Here is a 16,195-nt window from a genome sequence, read left to right on the forward strand (position 1 = left end):
TTACTTCGCATGCAGGGAGACCCTTGGTGCCCTATTAACTACTCTTTGCATCACCAGAACAGTGTGAAGTGGATGGAAATTGGGGCCAGGATGTAGTCCCTATTATGTTAATTTATCATGTTATCTTATGCTAATTCAGGCCTGTCATGCAGATGGAGCAAATGGCCTTATTTGCCCCATCAATATACCTGCTAATGATATCTAGTACAAAGATAAAGTCATCATATTTGAAGTTAGACATGTCTGTTCCCAGCAGATACGTTTTCACTTTCAGCTGCACATCCTATAAAACACAAACATTTCAAAGTTAGTATTGAATCCTTACTAAATTTATGTGCATATTGTGAGTTTTTATATAGTAGCAGTGACTACTCTGGAGTTCAAAATGAATGACAGTGAGCTGAAAGCATGGTTCATTAGCATGTTTTGTTGATTTGTTTAGATGTCTGACCACTCTGAACAGCAGTTTAGGGCAGTCCTCTAGAGAAACAAGGTTTGTTGAACTGACATTTTCATTAGCATATGTGATCTTTCTTTGGCTTTCACATCACATCATTAGTTCACTAGTCAAAAATAGTTTCTTACAACTTTCAGTAATGCAATGTCAATCCAAAACAACATGAGATGCCAAGACTGTTGTTGTTAATGGTTTAAAGAATGCTTTGGCTTATTGCCACTCTATGCAAATCACACAAGGTTCAGAGCTTTGGCATACAAAATTTGGGGTATTTATTAAAAACCTTTGGGCTAGTAATCAAGTTAGAACTATCATGAACAGGCAGGCTCACAAGATTTCCAGTTTTCCCTAAACCTTACTGACAGAATGACACAGCCCTGTATTTCAGTAGTTCCTCTTCCAGCTGATACCAGGAATGGAAGAGCTGCAAATGTACTATACTCAGCTGTATATGAACAGCTTTAAGTACCTTAAAAAAAGAATCCCTCACCTTGTTACTGATGCTCTAAAGATTATTACTCTTAACACAAGTCATACCATTTAATGATACGTGTCTTAAATGTAATGATGGGGACTCATGAAAAAGTTCTATTTCATCTGTTCAAATACATGCTTCCAAAACTGTATATAGCTACTTACACACACAGAGTATGTGCTTACATGTCAAAAGTCTTGGTTTAAATTAAATGCAAAACTTCAGAGTTAAAACATATATATTATCCTGAATTCATACCACTGGACTTCAGCACAGCCGGTAGAAAACATAATCCCCTGATTTAAACCCTCATGAGACTTGGCAGTATTTGCTGAAATACTTGAACTTGTTCTGCTGATACCTAACGTGGTCTTTTAGTCCACTTTGAATGTTCTGTCTGTTACTTTAAAACAAACTACCAAAACTCATTTATGTTATGTGAGTTGTTCATGTGTGTGCACATTTTCTTCTTTTCATCTGGCTAGAGCTATGGATGTGAGACTGCAGACAAGAAATGAGTTGGTCTTGGCTATTACATAATAGTCTCCCTACCACAAAAATTAGCACCACTATTGGTGCTCCTGTTGGCATTCTAACCCAAGAACTGGCTGTGTCCGGAGACCGAGCCATCCTTTTCACCCTATAATTTCTTAAATTATTTTAATTTCTACTTATCTACAGTAGTTTGATTTCTAACAAAGATCACCATAAGATTTATACTTTGTATTTGGAAAAGAGTATGTTTAGACAATCCAAAACAAACCTGCCATATTCGTGAAAGTCCATGTTCTAATTTCTTTTGTACATAGCTACGGTCAAAATTGGTCTCCTCAGCTCCAATCACATTGTTGCCATCTGAAACTGAAATTGGAAGATTATTGGAAATACCCATACTATCTTGAAACCTAACTTTTAGCCTTAATGAACCTACTGCCTCCAAGTTGGCCTATAGGGTTGAGAATAGATAATGGCTAACTTTGTTTCTCTGTGGTTGAAAAGTCTGAACTTTTAAAGGGACAGCAATAAAATCTTTTTTTTTTTTTTTTTTTTAAATCAGACAGTTATGTCTGGCTAAGAAAACACAATATCCCATTCCATAAAACCAACTAAGATAAAAAGATAACTGACATTCATGTTTTAAATGGAGGGGGGATATAGACTGTCTAATCTAAATATCAGCCACTCTCTACTAGGAAATATTCCCTAATGTAGTCTAGCTTTAGAAAGAAGAATCATTAGTTGAAAAATTGTAGAAATAAGGTTTCCAAATGTGTCCAGCAGTATACACTGGCTTAATGTCTGGAGAAAGACCGTGCAATCTTTGCTCCACTGAGCAATGCCAGCTTTCTCCCATTCTTCTCTCCATGCATTCTTCCACAGTACATCTACACATGAAACAATCTTGTAATCGCAGTGCATCAAGACCCAGACATTTTCTCATTCAAATCCCATCTATTCAATTCAGATTCTTGTACAGCACTATTTACCAGATTCATATTACCACAATCCTTCTCTGGGAACTTTAAGGCAATCTTTGGGTATCATGGGCCCAAGCCATTGAGTGACTTGAAGATAAGGCCTAAGGCCTTGAACTGGATATGGTATCTATGGAGAGCCAATAGGACAGGTCTGATGTATTCAAGCTAGCCTGCTTTCCTCAGGAGATGGGCTGATGCATTTCATACTACTTGGACTTTGCTGAAAGTTGACTGTTTCGTGAGCAGGTAGATATCACTGCTGTAGTCCAGCCAGAAGTGCGGGGGTGTGAGGGGCGGGAGAAGTGTATCTGAGGCTAGATCTAATCTGTCAGGAGGGAACACAGTTTACTGGCCAGCCAATGAGGATAGATCACATCACTTGAAAATGCTACTATATATATATATATATCTTAGCACCAACAAGGAATCCAGGAGCACTCCTGACTGCAGACCAAACTGTATAGTTGTGATTGCGCATCTTACACAAATGGAGACTACACTATGGCTGCGCACTCCTCAGAATGCTTTCCTCTCCCATCCAGCCTACCACCTCCATGTTGCTCAGATTCAAGTCAACCAATTGCTCTTAATACATAAACTGATCTCATCTAAGCACTGGGCCAGTTTTTTGACAGTGTTATCTCTTGTGAAAGATAAGTTCCAGCAATATACAGATGACCTACTTAAGTCCATATCATCTTATTAGTGCTTCGAGTTATATATGAGACTCAGCAAAGGAAGGAAAAGGGGGTGTCTGATGGAGTTGTACAGATTCCCATCACTATATTTTGGACACATCAATCCAGTAAAGACTCATACCTATTTAGTGCCTTCTGTTGGACCTGTGCCACCACCCTCAGACAGAAAAGCAGTTTCTCTTGATCAGCTGCGTTGAATATTGCAGAAGGGTTCAGGAGAAGGAGAATCAATGTCTTCTCTCCATCAAGAGATCATCCATGACCACTGTTAATGATGTTTCTATTCCAAGTCCTGGCCTGAATCCAGAATGTGTCAAGTCTAAGATTTTTTTGTATTTAGATAGATGAGCTTGAAACTAATCTATGAACTCACTTAGGAATGGGAGGTCTGATACTGGGCAATAATTAGCCACAACTGATAGGCATGGGTTTTTCCAGTACTGGCTGGCAGTACTATTGCACATTAGAACAAGGAAGGGAAGATAAACTCACTGAATTACATGAGTTTATTTTGGACAGCAGAGACACCAGTTGTTGGTGACTCTCTTTCACTAACCAGGAAAGGCATGGATTGTATTCTTAAGTTTTTTGGCCAAGTCTCTGACAGTGTCCCCAATACTTTTTTGGGGAATGAGTATATTGATATAACAGGCATCACAGAAACTTGGTGGAATGTGGATAATCAATGGGACACAGTAATACCAGGGTACAAAATGTATTGGAAGGACAGACTAGGTTGTACTGGTGAGGAAGTGGCACTATATGTGAAAAAAAGTGTAGAGTCAAATGAAGTAAAAGATGTTAAATGAACCAAACTAGACCATGGAATCTCTATGGATAGTAATCCCATGCTTGAAGAAGAAGAATATAGCAGTAGGAATATACTACCGACCACCTGAACCAGGATGGTGATAGTGACTATGAAATTCTCAGGAAGATTAGAGAGGCTATAAAAATCAAAAACTCAATAATAATGGGGGATTTCAACTATCCCCATATTAACTAGGTATGTCACCTCAGGACTCGATGCAAAGATATAGTTTCTTGACACTTCTTGGACTGCAGCTAATCCTGGAACCCACAAGAGGAGAGGCAATTCTTGATTCAGTCCTAAGTGGAGCACAGGATCTGGTCCTCCCAAGAGGTGAATATAGCTGAACCACTTGGTGACCATAATATAATAAAATTTAACATCCCTGTGGGAGCGGGGGGGACGAGACGACACCAAAGCAGACCACCACAATAGAATTTAATTTAAGAAAAGGGAACTACACAAAAATGAGGAAGTTAAACAAAAATTACAAGATACAGTGCCAAAAGTGAAATCCCTGCAAGCTGCATCGAAACTTTTTAAAGACACCATAACAGAGGCTCAATTTAAATGTATACCACAAATTAAAACACATAGTAAGAAGACCAAAACAGTGCCACTGTGGCTGAACAACAAAGTAAAAGAAGCAGTTAACGGCATCCTTTAAAAAGTGGAAGTAAAATCCTATTGAGGAAAATAGAAAGGAGCATAAATTCTGGCAAGTGAAGTGTAAAAATATAATTAGGAAGGCCAAAAAAGAATTTGAAGAACAGTTAGCCAAAGACTCAAAAATTAACAGCAAAACATTTTTAAGTACATCAGAAGAAGGAAGCCTGCTAATCAACCAGTGGGGTCACTGGACTATCGAGATGCACTCAAAGAAGATAAGGCCATTACAGAGAAACTAAATAAATTCTTGGCATCAGTTTTGACAGCTGAGGATGTGAGGGAGATTCTCAAACCTGAGTCGTTCTTTTTGGGTGATGAATCTGAGCAACTGTCCCAGATAGAGGTATCCTTAGAGGCAGTTTTGGAACAAATTGATAAATTAAACCGTAATATCACCAGGACCAGATGGTATTCACCCAAGAGTTCTGAAGGAATCCAAATGTGAAATTGCAGAACTACTAACAGTGGTATGTAACTCACTGAAATCAGCTTCTGTACCAAATGACTGGAGGACAGCTAATGCGATGCCAATTTAAAAAAAACAAACACAAGACTCCAGAGGCAATTCCGGCAATTACAGGCCAATAAGCCTAATTTCAGTACCAGGCAAATTGGTTGAAACTATACTAAAGAACAGAATTATCAGACACATAGATGAACACGAAATATTGGGGAAGATTCAACATGGTTTTAGTAAAGGGAAATCATGCCTCACCAATCTACTAGAATTTCTTGAGGGGGTCAACAAGCATGTGGACAAGGGTGATCCAGTGGATATAGTGTAGTTGGACTTTCAGAAGGCCTTTGACAGGGTCCCTCCTCACCAAAGGCTCTTAAGCAAAATAAGCTGTCATGGGATAAGAGGGAAGGTTCTCTCATGGATTGGTAACTGGCTAAAAGAAAGGAAACAAAGGGTAGGAATAAATGGTCAGTTTTCAAAATAGAGAGGAAAATAGTGGTATCCCCCAGGGGTCTATACTGGGACCAGTCCTGTTCAACATATTCATAAATGATTTGGAAAAAGGGTGAGGTGGCAAAATTTGCAGATTATACAAAACTACTCAAGATAGTTAAGTCCCAAGCAGACTGTGAAGAGTTACAAAGGTATCTCACAAAACTGGGTGACTCAGCAACAAAACGGCAGATGAAATTCAATGCTGATAACTGCAAAGTAATGCACACTGGAAAACATAATCCCAACTATACATATAAAATGATAGGGTCTAAATTAGCTGTTACCACTCAAGAAAGATCTTGGAGTCATAGTGGATAGTTCTCTGAAAATATCCACTCATGTGCAGCAGCAATCAAAAAAGCTAAGAGAGGGATAGATAAGAAAACAGAAAATATTATATTGCCTCTATTAAATCTGTGGTACCCACATCTTGAATACTGCATACAGATCTGGTCGCTCCATCTCTAAAATAATATATTGGAATTGGAAAAAGTACAGAAAAGGGCAACAAAAATGATTAGGGGTATGGAACAACTTTCCATACGAGGAGAGATTACTAGGACTGAGACTTTTCAGCTTGGAAAAGAGACGACTAAAGTGGGATATGACCGAGGTCTATAAAATCATGACGGCTGTGGAGAAAGTGAATAAGGAATGTTATTTATTCCTTCTCATAACACAAGAACTAAGGGTTACCAAATAAAATTAATAGGCAGCAGGCTTAAAAACAAACAAAAGGAAGTATTTGTTCACACAACGCACACTCAACCGGTAGAACTCTGCCAGAGGATGTTGTGAAGACCAAGACTATAATAGGGTTCAAAGAAGAACTAGACAAGTTCATGGAGGATAAGTCCATCAATAGCTATTAGACAGGATGGGCAGAGGGATGCAAAACCATGCTCTGAAGTGTCCCTAGTCTTTGTTGGCTAGAAGCTGGGAATGGGCAACAGGGGATGGATCACTTGATGATTACCTCTTCTGTTAATTCCTTCTGAAGCACCTGGCATTGGCCACTGTCGGAAGACAAGATACTGAGCTAGACAGACCATTTGTCTGACCCAGTATGGCTGTTCTTATATTCTCTCAGTCATGCTCAGAAATACTAACCCAGGTCAGTGATCCGCTTCACTGTTCCAATGCTACGCCAGTCCTCCCTGACCCCTCCCAATGCATCTGTTCTTTTCTGTATTGGTCCTTTGCAATGCAAAGTTCTTAAGGGGAAAAAAGTCTGTCTTACACATCACTGACCACTTTTATTAAAGTAAAAAATAAGGAAGAATACAAATCTGACTCTTGCAGAGCAAAAACCAAAATTTGCAATACAAATACACGTAAAGACATGTCACAATTGTCAACTGAAATATCATTCCAAGCCCATTTATGACAGTCAACATCTTGGCCAAATGAACAAAGGTGAGTAATGTGGCTCTGGAAAGGGACACTGTGCTACTTAACTTTCCCTCAAATGGGAAGTTATTTGGGGTAATGGATATAGTGCTCTATCACCATCTTGACTGCTGACATTCAGGGAGTTTTGCATGTGGGCTAGTGGCTTGGATAGAGAAGAGTTAAACTAACTTCACTGAGAACCTTGAACCCAATGAAGCTTAAGCCCTATGCTACTTAGGAGGCTAATAGAACAGGAACACAGCAACAACAATGCAGTAACATATACACTAGAGACGTGAAACCTTGAGAGCTTTAATTCCTTAAGCAATTAAGTTAACTGTTCTCTCCTGGTAAAAAACAATAAAAATAAAATGTAGAATTTGGTCACATTTACATATTCAGTTCAGGAATAGCAACTACAACATTCAAATTTGCTGCTTAAATTAATGGCATTATTTGTGCAAGGAAGGCACTCAGGATACGGCCCCTAGTTATTTGTATTAAAATATGAAAGACATTTACGCCAAAATACATTAATTTTACCCATTTTTCCAATAACCATTCTGCCATTTTCTCTTAAGAAAAAGAAATCGCCTATGAAATGTCATGATAAAGCAATCTCCTTACTCTCTGTAGATATCTAAACTAAAGTTTAATACTCATGTCCAAAAAATTCATATTGTTCTCGTGAAGGCAGCAATTCTGAGTGACAAATGTACCTGCTTGAGCCAAGTGATTTATCGTGCAAAATTCAGCCAAGGTATAAACATGAAGAATGAACCACCCGGCTAGCTACACACCAAACAGATGCATCTTTTTCTCTGGATCATCAGAGTAATGTAAATAAATACTGCAGTCACTACATGTTCTTTAGAAGTTACTGCGACCTACTCTGCTGTGGCATAATTCTGCAGAGACAAATCAAGCCTGATTTACAGGTCAACTTGTCTTTGACCTACTTACAACACCAGGCCAACAATGCCTGGCTTAGGCTAAAATGTTGGTCATCTCTGTTGCCAAACATGAGGGGAATGGATGGGTGGGTGGATTGATACCGAACAGATGTCCAGTACACAGAGAGAGCCATAGCTATACACTTTTATTAATAAGTTTCTGAGGCTCTTGTTTTGAGCCCCATCAGGCTGGATGGGTTTTGGTCTTTTACCCAATATTATGGGGAGCTATTTCTCACATGCAGCTATATGAATTTGAAATCATCTCCTTTTGTGCTAAGTGTTAAATAAAAAACTTCTAAAAGGAATACAAAGGCATTTTGGAATAGATGGCAAACTATGTAATTGTGCATGATTTCAGGTGAAGGTAAAAATCACAGGCACCTGGAGATCTATTCTTCTAGATATCTGATTTAGGTATATAAGGTCTCCAGTTTCCCACAAAAATTTCTACTTGGTAAATTTAGTAACTCAGTAAAGTTTTACTTCAGGTCATGGGAATAAAAAAGGGTTTTTTTTGTTGCCTCCTTGCTAGACAGGCATACCTCAAACCATTTTCATCTAGATTCATTCTCTGAAACTTCCTCCACCTTTGCTGGATAACAAAAGCTTTTTTCTAATAACCAAAGTTTGAGAATGAATTTTGGAAGTTGTCTTTTCAACTCTTTCCTCTCCTGTAATTGTTAGTTCTTTTCTCTTTACAGATGTGATGCATAGGTCCAGATCCTGAAAAGGCTTATTCCTGTGATTAACTTCCCAGAACAGTACATAACGTGAAACAGATGCGCAAACCTTTTCAGGATTGGAGCCTTCCTTTCTTGATCGCTTTTGTGACTGTGGAAGTTTTAAGAGATTACCTCAGAAGGAACAAAACTATTTGTAGTCAACATCTAATTCAGCTCCTAACTGTGCAGGTAAATTTGAAAGCAACTTTATAGTAGTTCACCAAATGTCTATTAGGTATTTGGCATTGCAAGCTCTCTGTCTTCTATAGTCAGCATCATATACCATGCAAAAAAGTTCTGATTGTTTTGGGTTAAAGAGTTTTGTGTCATTTTAAAATTATTTTATAATGTAAGTATTTATCTGATGATCATGCTGAAAAGCCAATCCAGGATTGGGATTTTATACATTTGTACAACGCCTAGCACAAATGGGGCCCTGATCCCTGACTGAGACCTTTATGTACTACCATGATAGATATAATAGCAATACATTGTGTTGGACACTGTACAAACAGAGAATCTCTGCCCTGGAGGGACTGCAATCTAAACATGCCATCTAAAACCTGGGTTTTGTTAACACCTATTTAACTGAAATGACCTATAAACAATAGGAAGAAAAAATTTCTTTGTTAAGATTCCACAATCCCAACTCTTTCAATTACATGCTGGGAAAATTCACAGTAAACATCCAAGACCTCTAATGAATCCTCCAACAAAACCTTAGAAAAGTAATCACACAGGATTACTTTCAGGTTATCTTTGTGAATCATGAAGCAGCTAAAAAAAGCACACAAGCCTATTTCCCAGTCTCGCATATTTGTGAGTCGACTTTAAATGTGTTTGTTTTTGAAAAATAGTATGGACTATTAAATATCACAGACAAAAATGATCATGCCAATTAAATCTGGAGTGCACAGCAGTGTAAGAGCATATTTTTACACAATGACCAAGCTTCACTTTGCTGGGATGAAAATACCTAAGTTTGTCAAGTTTATAATTTAAACATGAATTTATAAGCAAAAATGAAATTACAGAAAAAGTAGCAATGATAACAGTGTCTCAGAATGCCATTGTAGGCTGCAGTGGTTATAAATTTAATTCACTAAATTTATTTTTACTTAGATTTAACAAACTATATATAATGTTAATCATGTATGATATTTCAAATATTACATTTTGCCAATTTATCAGATGTGATCACTCAGGAATAATAGTTCTATTGTAATAAAATAGAAAATTTTCATTATAATTTACCGCTTCTCGGTTATATGACAGTATTCAACACATGAAATCTGATTGCTTTATTTCCCATTTTATGTGACATACTAAAATATTAACATACCATAAAAATATGTTTTAGGATGTATGTGTTTGTATCTAGAGTTAACCATCTGTCTATCTTCATTAGTTAATCCTATTTTTAAGGGTTTTTTTTAAAACTGGTCCTAAAAAAAATTTCTCTAAAAGGCAAACTAACACGGTGAACCTGAAAAAAATTATTTTCTTGCCTTAGGAGCTGATCTTGCAACCTACACTCACACAGTAGTTTTTACTTGCAATTCCACTGAGCTCAATGGGGTTACCTGTGTAAGGACTTCTCTACTTCCAGCTACATATGATCACAGTAGAATTCCAGATATTAATCACAAAAGCAAGTGGGGGGTACTCTTGGAAGCAAGTGAGAGTTCTTGTGGGGGAGAGAGGGAGCTAAACAGAATCACTGCTGCCTTGATATTAATGACTCTGTACAACTATAAAAATGTATTAGCTAAACACTAGTAACTGCTTTCAGAGTGGTAGCAGCGTTAGTTTGTATCAGCAAAAACGAGGAGTAAATTTGTTAGTCTCTAAGGTGCCACAAGGACTCCTCGTTGTTTTTACTAATAACTGAGATGTCCACAGTGTTTCTAAAAATGTTATTCCCAGTAACTACAACCTTACAACAAGATCCCCAGGTAAAGTATTAAGGGAAAATAGGCAATAAGAATTAAAAAAAAAGCACTAAACTTTCAAAAGACCCAGTTTGTATAAAGGTGCAAAAAAAAAAAAAAAAAAAAAAAAAAAAAAAAAACAAACCACACATGCCCTGGAGTACAAATATTTGTTGACTCTTACTACAGTACCCCAAAAATGGACTAATTTACACACTGAAAACATGTAGGAAACTGACTGATTATTCAGATACCTTTAATTCTTCACAAATAGAAAAAATGATTATTCACATTTACATTTTAAAGTTATGTAAGCACAATTCATTTGTAATGCCCATTACAGGCATTAAAATAATTACAAGCCTAAGTATACATGAGCCATGATGAAGTACATTATGTCTATTATCCATATAAGAATCCTTTGGACAAGCTACAGTCTACTGAAATGGAAAGAGCTATGCAATTAATGTCTTCTGAACCCATTGCTTCTCACTCGTACTCTTGGAGTTGTGTACCATGAGCAAGAGACACTTGATCTATTGGAAGTACTTTGTGAACACTACTGTAAATAAAAAAGCACAATACGGGAAGAATCTAGAGACAGCCTTAGGTTCATGCCTCAAACTGATGAGATCCAGCTACACAAAGTTATAATGCTCATTCAACGGCTTCAATCTATTGGGTTTCACTATTTGGAATACTATAATGTACACACTACAGTAAATTATCCTACAGCTCCCTCTGCTGTGTCCTCCTGCTCTACACACTGTATGTTCTTGACCAGTGATTCTTAAACTTTTGTACTGGTGACCTCTTTCACATAGCTAGCCTCTGAGTGCGACCCCCCTTATAAATTAAAACCACTTTTTAATATATCTAACACCATTACAAATGCTGGATACAAAGTAGGGTCTGGGGTGGAGGCTGACAGCTTGCGACCCCCCATGTAATAACCTCGTGACCCCCTGAGGGGTCCTGACCCCCAGTTTGAGAATCCCTGTTCTTGACCTTTATACTTTAGGCACAGAATGTATCATAGCCATTAAATATAGCCATTAAATAAACTAGGGCAGTGGTCTCCCAATTTTTTTGATCGCGCACCACTATCGGTAAAAAATTTTTGAGCACACACCCAGTGCCGCGCTGACTCTACCATTTTTGCCGAAGCAAAAAAAATAAAAAATAAAAAAAGCCGCTTGGACTCCTGCCCGAACTGCCGAAACAAAACAAAAAACAAAAAAAGCGCTCCTCCTGCCGTGCACCACCAAGTATCCTCTTGCGCACCCCACTTTGGAGACCACTGAACTAGGGAACCAGGCTGTCTGATGCAGAATTAATACCCACTGTTCCATTACAATGACATTTATTTTCTTTCAAATATTAGACTTATCAATTCCCTTGCTACGTGAAATTTTTTTTTAAAGCTGGTTCACTATTCTTATTTAAACATGGTTCACTTTTAATTCTTAGGCCACACTGTACAGAATAGCTAGACTAAGTGCCAAGGGCACCAGCAACTTATTATTTGTGCAGCATAAGATCTAGAATAGTACTAGTACTGTAAATATATAAACACTCAAACGGTGAATTTAAAATGACATGCGACTGAACAGAATACTACTTTATGTAGTCTAACGCAGTGTTTCTCAAATGCAGCCACCCTGACCGTATGCGGCCACCAGGGGCTTGCTGTTGGCTGCTGGGGTGGCCAGCAGGGGTTGGGCCCTGCCATCCTCTGGAGACACCTGGGGCACAACGCTGGAGCAGCAGGCAGCTGATGAGTTCCCCACATACCAGGGGTGGTGGGGCTCAGGCTTTGAGCTTCAGACCTAGAATGGCGGGGCGGCAGGCTCCGGCCATGGGGCTTTGGGCTCCGGGGATTGCTGGGGCCTGCCACTGCATAAATACTCTGTCCCTGGGCCCTAGCTGCAGGGCTTTGGGCTCAGGCAATGGGGCTTCAGGTTCCAGCTCCCCACTGCCTCCCCCAACCCTCCATCCTGGGCTTAATTTATCCCCAGGCTGAGTAAGTCTGTGGTAAAATGTGAAATTTGTATGTTTGTAAATATCACTTTTCACAACAGACTTACTAGCTAGCAATAAATAAATTACAATGATTTGGATGTGTATATTTATTTGTTTTTCCTAAAGCTAATTAAGTATTTTAGGAAACAATCTGAGAGCGGCCACCAACAAGAGTTGGTGGCCGAAATCTGAGGCCACCAAAAAATTTGTCCTGAGAACCCCTAACAGTTCTTTTAAAATGGATTTTGCAGTAATATAGAACACTGCTTAATTCAAAGTTTTAAGCAGCACCAAAAATAACCATACTAATGGGAATGGTCTACTATACAAATGATATAAGGATTATAAAGAAATGGTCTATTAGAACAGTGCTGTGGCATACACTTATTTTATGATATCTGAATTATTATATAGGCAGAAAAGACAGCAAAAAAAACAGAATACACCTCCAAAACATAACTTAAAAACTGAATATGTTGAAGAAGTTTTAAATATTTAAAAGTATTACTGATAATGTAAAATGGAACAGAAAAGGGGATTAATAAAGATTCTTTCCCCCTAAGGTACACATCAAAAGAAACATCTGAATTTTAATTTAGTCATACTGAGAAAACATTAATGTGCAATAATTCTTTTAATAAATTAGCCCACATTAATTTTAAAAATACTCTACGCAATATATTAAAGGCCCTTAGAAGAAAAAAATACTTTTATTATGCTTTAAACTTTGAAGTAGGGAGGCAACCTCAACGACTGCAAATGTAATTAATTTTAATACCTAATCCCCTGGGTAAGTGACTTTAAAATATACGTTTATAAGCAGGGGTGGATTTCAAATGATAGAAAGAGTGGTAAGATTAGTCCATTTTCTCCTGTTTCTCATTCCTCCATTTTTATTATTTCTTCACAGTTCAGTCTAAAGGATGACAATATTTTACTTGTTTTACACAAATCATGCTTTTTATATCAGAGAAGGAGAAATATCTGCAATAGCATTGCCAGAAATGCCTGTCAGAGAGAAACTATTGTTTCTACTGGTCTGCAGATATAAAGACTATGGGTGAAATCCTCTCCAGTTGAAGTCAATGGAACTTTTGCCATTGACTTCAATGGCACCAGGATTTCACATTATGCCTACTGCCATATCCAAGTATCTTGGCTAACAGGAATGTAGACAAATGTTTGTCTTTAGATATTCTTATCAATTCAAGTTATGTACAGCCCAATGTGTGTATAAGAGGGCTGTGCCAGACAAACACAGGTTCAAGTGCTTGGAATGCTAAAGGAATGTACTAGGACAACACAAAAACAGACTACTCAAGACTAGATGATACTGTAGTCATAATGTGCCATGGAACAGGTGGGTTTTAAGGCAGAGGTTTTGGATTTTCTGGAAGTAAAGTGAAGGAGCATTGCAGGCCTTAGGGTGGCAGTTCCAGGTCTGTAAGTTGGCATAGAAGCGCAAAGATCGGACTAAGCAAAGATGACAAAGGCTGTAGTAAGGAGAACCGCTTCCAAAACATTCCAAAAAATAATTAAATTGATTAACAGAGAATCATATTCCTCAGTTTTAAAGCTACTTCCCCCCAATAAACATCCCAGTAGCCCAATTTACTAAACTTAAAATCTGTTGTACACATTTTGACATAGTTCCAAGAAATCTGAAACATGAAATTGATACCTTGCTTGTTTCTCACCTAAGATACAGTTGCTGCCCTTAAAATTGCCAATTTTCTATACGAAGCTTCGAATAATTTTACAATAAAAACTTTAAATTGCTTAAAACACTCAAGTATTCAGCAGTATTTGTTTTTGCTATACTAAATTCAAGGAAGTATGAATTAATAATGACTCCAAATGCAAACAGACAATGTTAAAGGAAAAAAATTGAAGTTAAGAAGTGACCCACTCTAGTTGAAGTCTGGATATTTTAAAGAATAGTTTAATAAAGAATCTGATTACTTATACTCTCCAATAGAGAGAGAGAGAGAGAGAGAGAGAGAGAGAGAGAGAGAGAGAGAGAGAGAGAGACAGACACATTACACATATGTAAACAATAGTAACCACATACTTGAGATAAGCAAAACAAACAACATTTAAGATACTAGCACAGGGGTAGGCAACCTGCAGCACGCGAGCTGATTTTCAGTGGCACTCACACTGACTGGGTCCTGGCCACCGGTCCAGGGGGCTCTGCATTTTAATTGAATTTTAAATGAAGCTTCATAAACATTTTAAAAACCTTATTTACTTTACACACACACCAATAGTTTAGTTATATATATTATAGACTTATAGAAAAAGACTTTCTAAAAACATTAAAATGTATTACTGGCACACGAAACCTTAAATTAGAGTGAATAAATGAAGACTCGGCACACCGCTTCTGAAAGGTTGCCGACCCCTGTACTAGCGGGTCAGGGCCACAGAACTACCTGGGTAGAAACTAATAACTTGAACATTTAAAGTTTGTTTTCAAACAACAAAATACAAAAGAGAATTAGTTCAAAAGTCATATCTTACCAGAAGATGAAACAGTTCCCTCATCTCGGTCATGTTTCTCATGCCATTCCATTGTTCGATAATAACTGAGCATGACTTCCCAGAGTGCTTTGCAGAGGTCAGCAAGACATGGAATGTAGCTGTCTGATGTAATATGCTACAGAAAAGAAAAGTTAGGCCTGTGAGAAAACTAACAGTTTGGCTCAGTTTTCCGAATAAACAAAAGAAGAAGCTGTTCTGCCATTGGTTACCCAACATGGGATTGTGAAGTGCTTAATATTTACAAGTTTTAGTTTCAAATAAAAGTGTTTGACGGAGTTGCTTTAGGTCTTATATTGGTTGCAGAACAGATACAATACAAACTGCACCATTAAAAGTTTACACAGTCATCCCTGTTTTGGAGGGGAATACATCAATCTGTGAATGTCCACGCAATGATTGGCTCTCTACAAGGACTAATTTGTTGAGATGCTGGTTTTGATATTTGGACCACTGTTCACTAGAAACTGGACCAAGGCCAAACATTTATTTCACATGTATTTATCCTAATTGTATCTCTAGCACAGTCAGAATAAAAAGGGAGGCAGTGTGGTCTATTGGACAGGGTACAGGACAGAGTTTGAAGATCTAGACTCGGCCCCTGGCTCTGCCATTGGTCCACTGGGTGACCTTGCTGGACAGATTACTTTCTCTCTCTGTGCCTCTGTTTCCTCTCTCACCCTTTTCCTACCTTGTCTATTTAGAGTGTAAGCTCCTCAAAGCAGGTTTTGTCTCTCTGCGTTTGCACAGTGCTCAGCACAATGGGGCCCCTATCTTGGTTAAAGGCTCTGGACACCACAGTAATTAAATTATTTCAAATATGTGCAGTAGCACCTAGAGGCCAACTTGGTTTGGGTCCAAACTGTCCAGATTGAAGGCTAAGCAAAACCCCCTCAAAGACTGCCATTTGTGTTTTAAGATTTCATTAGAGAGCAGACCATCAACCTCATAAAAAGGCTTTAATTGAACACACTACCTATTTCTACACTGGGGTTATGCAGCAAGAAACCAAATACATTAATCTCCTCAAATTCAGCACCTATTTGGTAAGGGCCAGCAGGGAGAGCACAGAGATCATGCAATATATA

General features: G+C 38.0%; 1 protein-coding gene across 6 annotated transcripts in view; it reads right to left on the reverse strand.

The window, feature by feature from the left end:
* The window catches only part of VPS50 (VPS50 subunit of EARP/GARPII complex), a 178,278-nt gene that overhangs the window by 90,942 nt on the left and 71,141 nt on the right, over nt 1-16,195 (reverse strand). For all 6 annotated transcript variants that reach the window (XM_026649456.1, XM_026649454.1, XM_026649455.1 and 3 more), the window contains 3 exons: nt 15,090-15,225; nt 1,696-1,793; nt 189-283 (listed from right to left, as the gene is read on the reverse strand). In XM_026649456.1, coding sequence (XP_026505241.1) covers nt 189-283; nt 1,696-1,793; nt 15,090-15,225 — 329 coding nt within the window. The remainder of the gene's footprint in view (nt 1-188; nt 284-1,695; nt 1,794-15,089; nt 15,226-16,195) is intronic.

The sequence above is a fragment of the Terrapene carolina genome, unplaced genomic scaffold, assembly GCF_002925995.2.
Source record: "Terrapene carolina triunguis isolate 2854851 unplaced genomic scaffold, T_m_triunguis-2.0 Scaffold84, whole genome shotgun sequence".
In the NCBI taxonomy this organism is placed as follows: domain Eukaryota; kingdom Metazoa; phylum Chordata; order Testudines; family Emydidae; genus Terrapene; species Terrapene triunguis.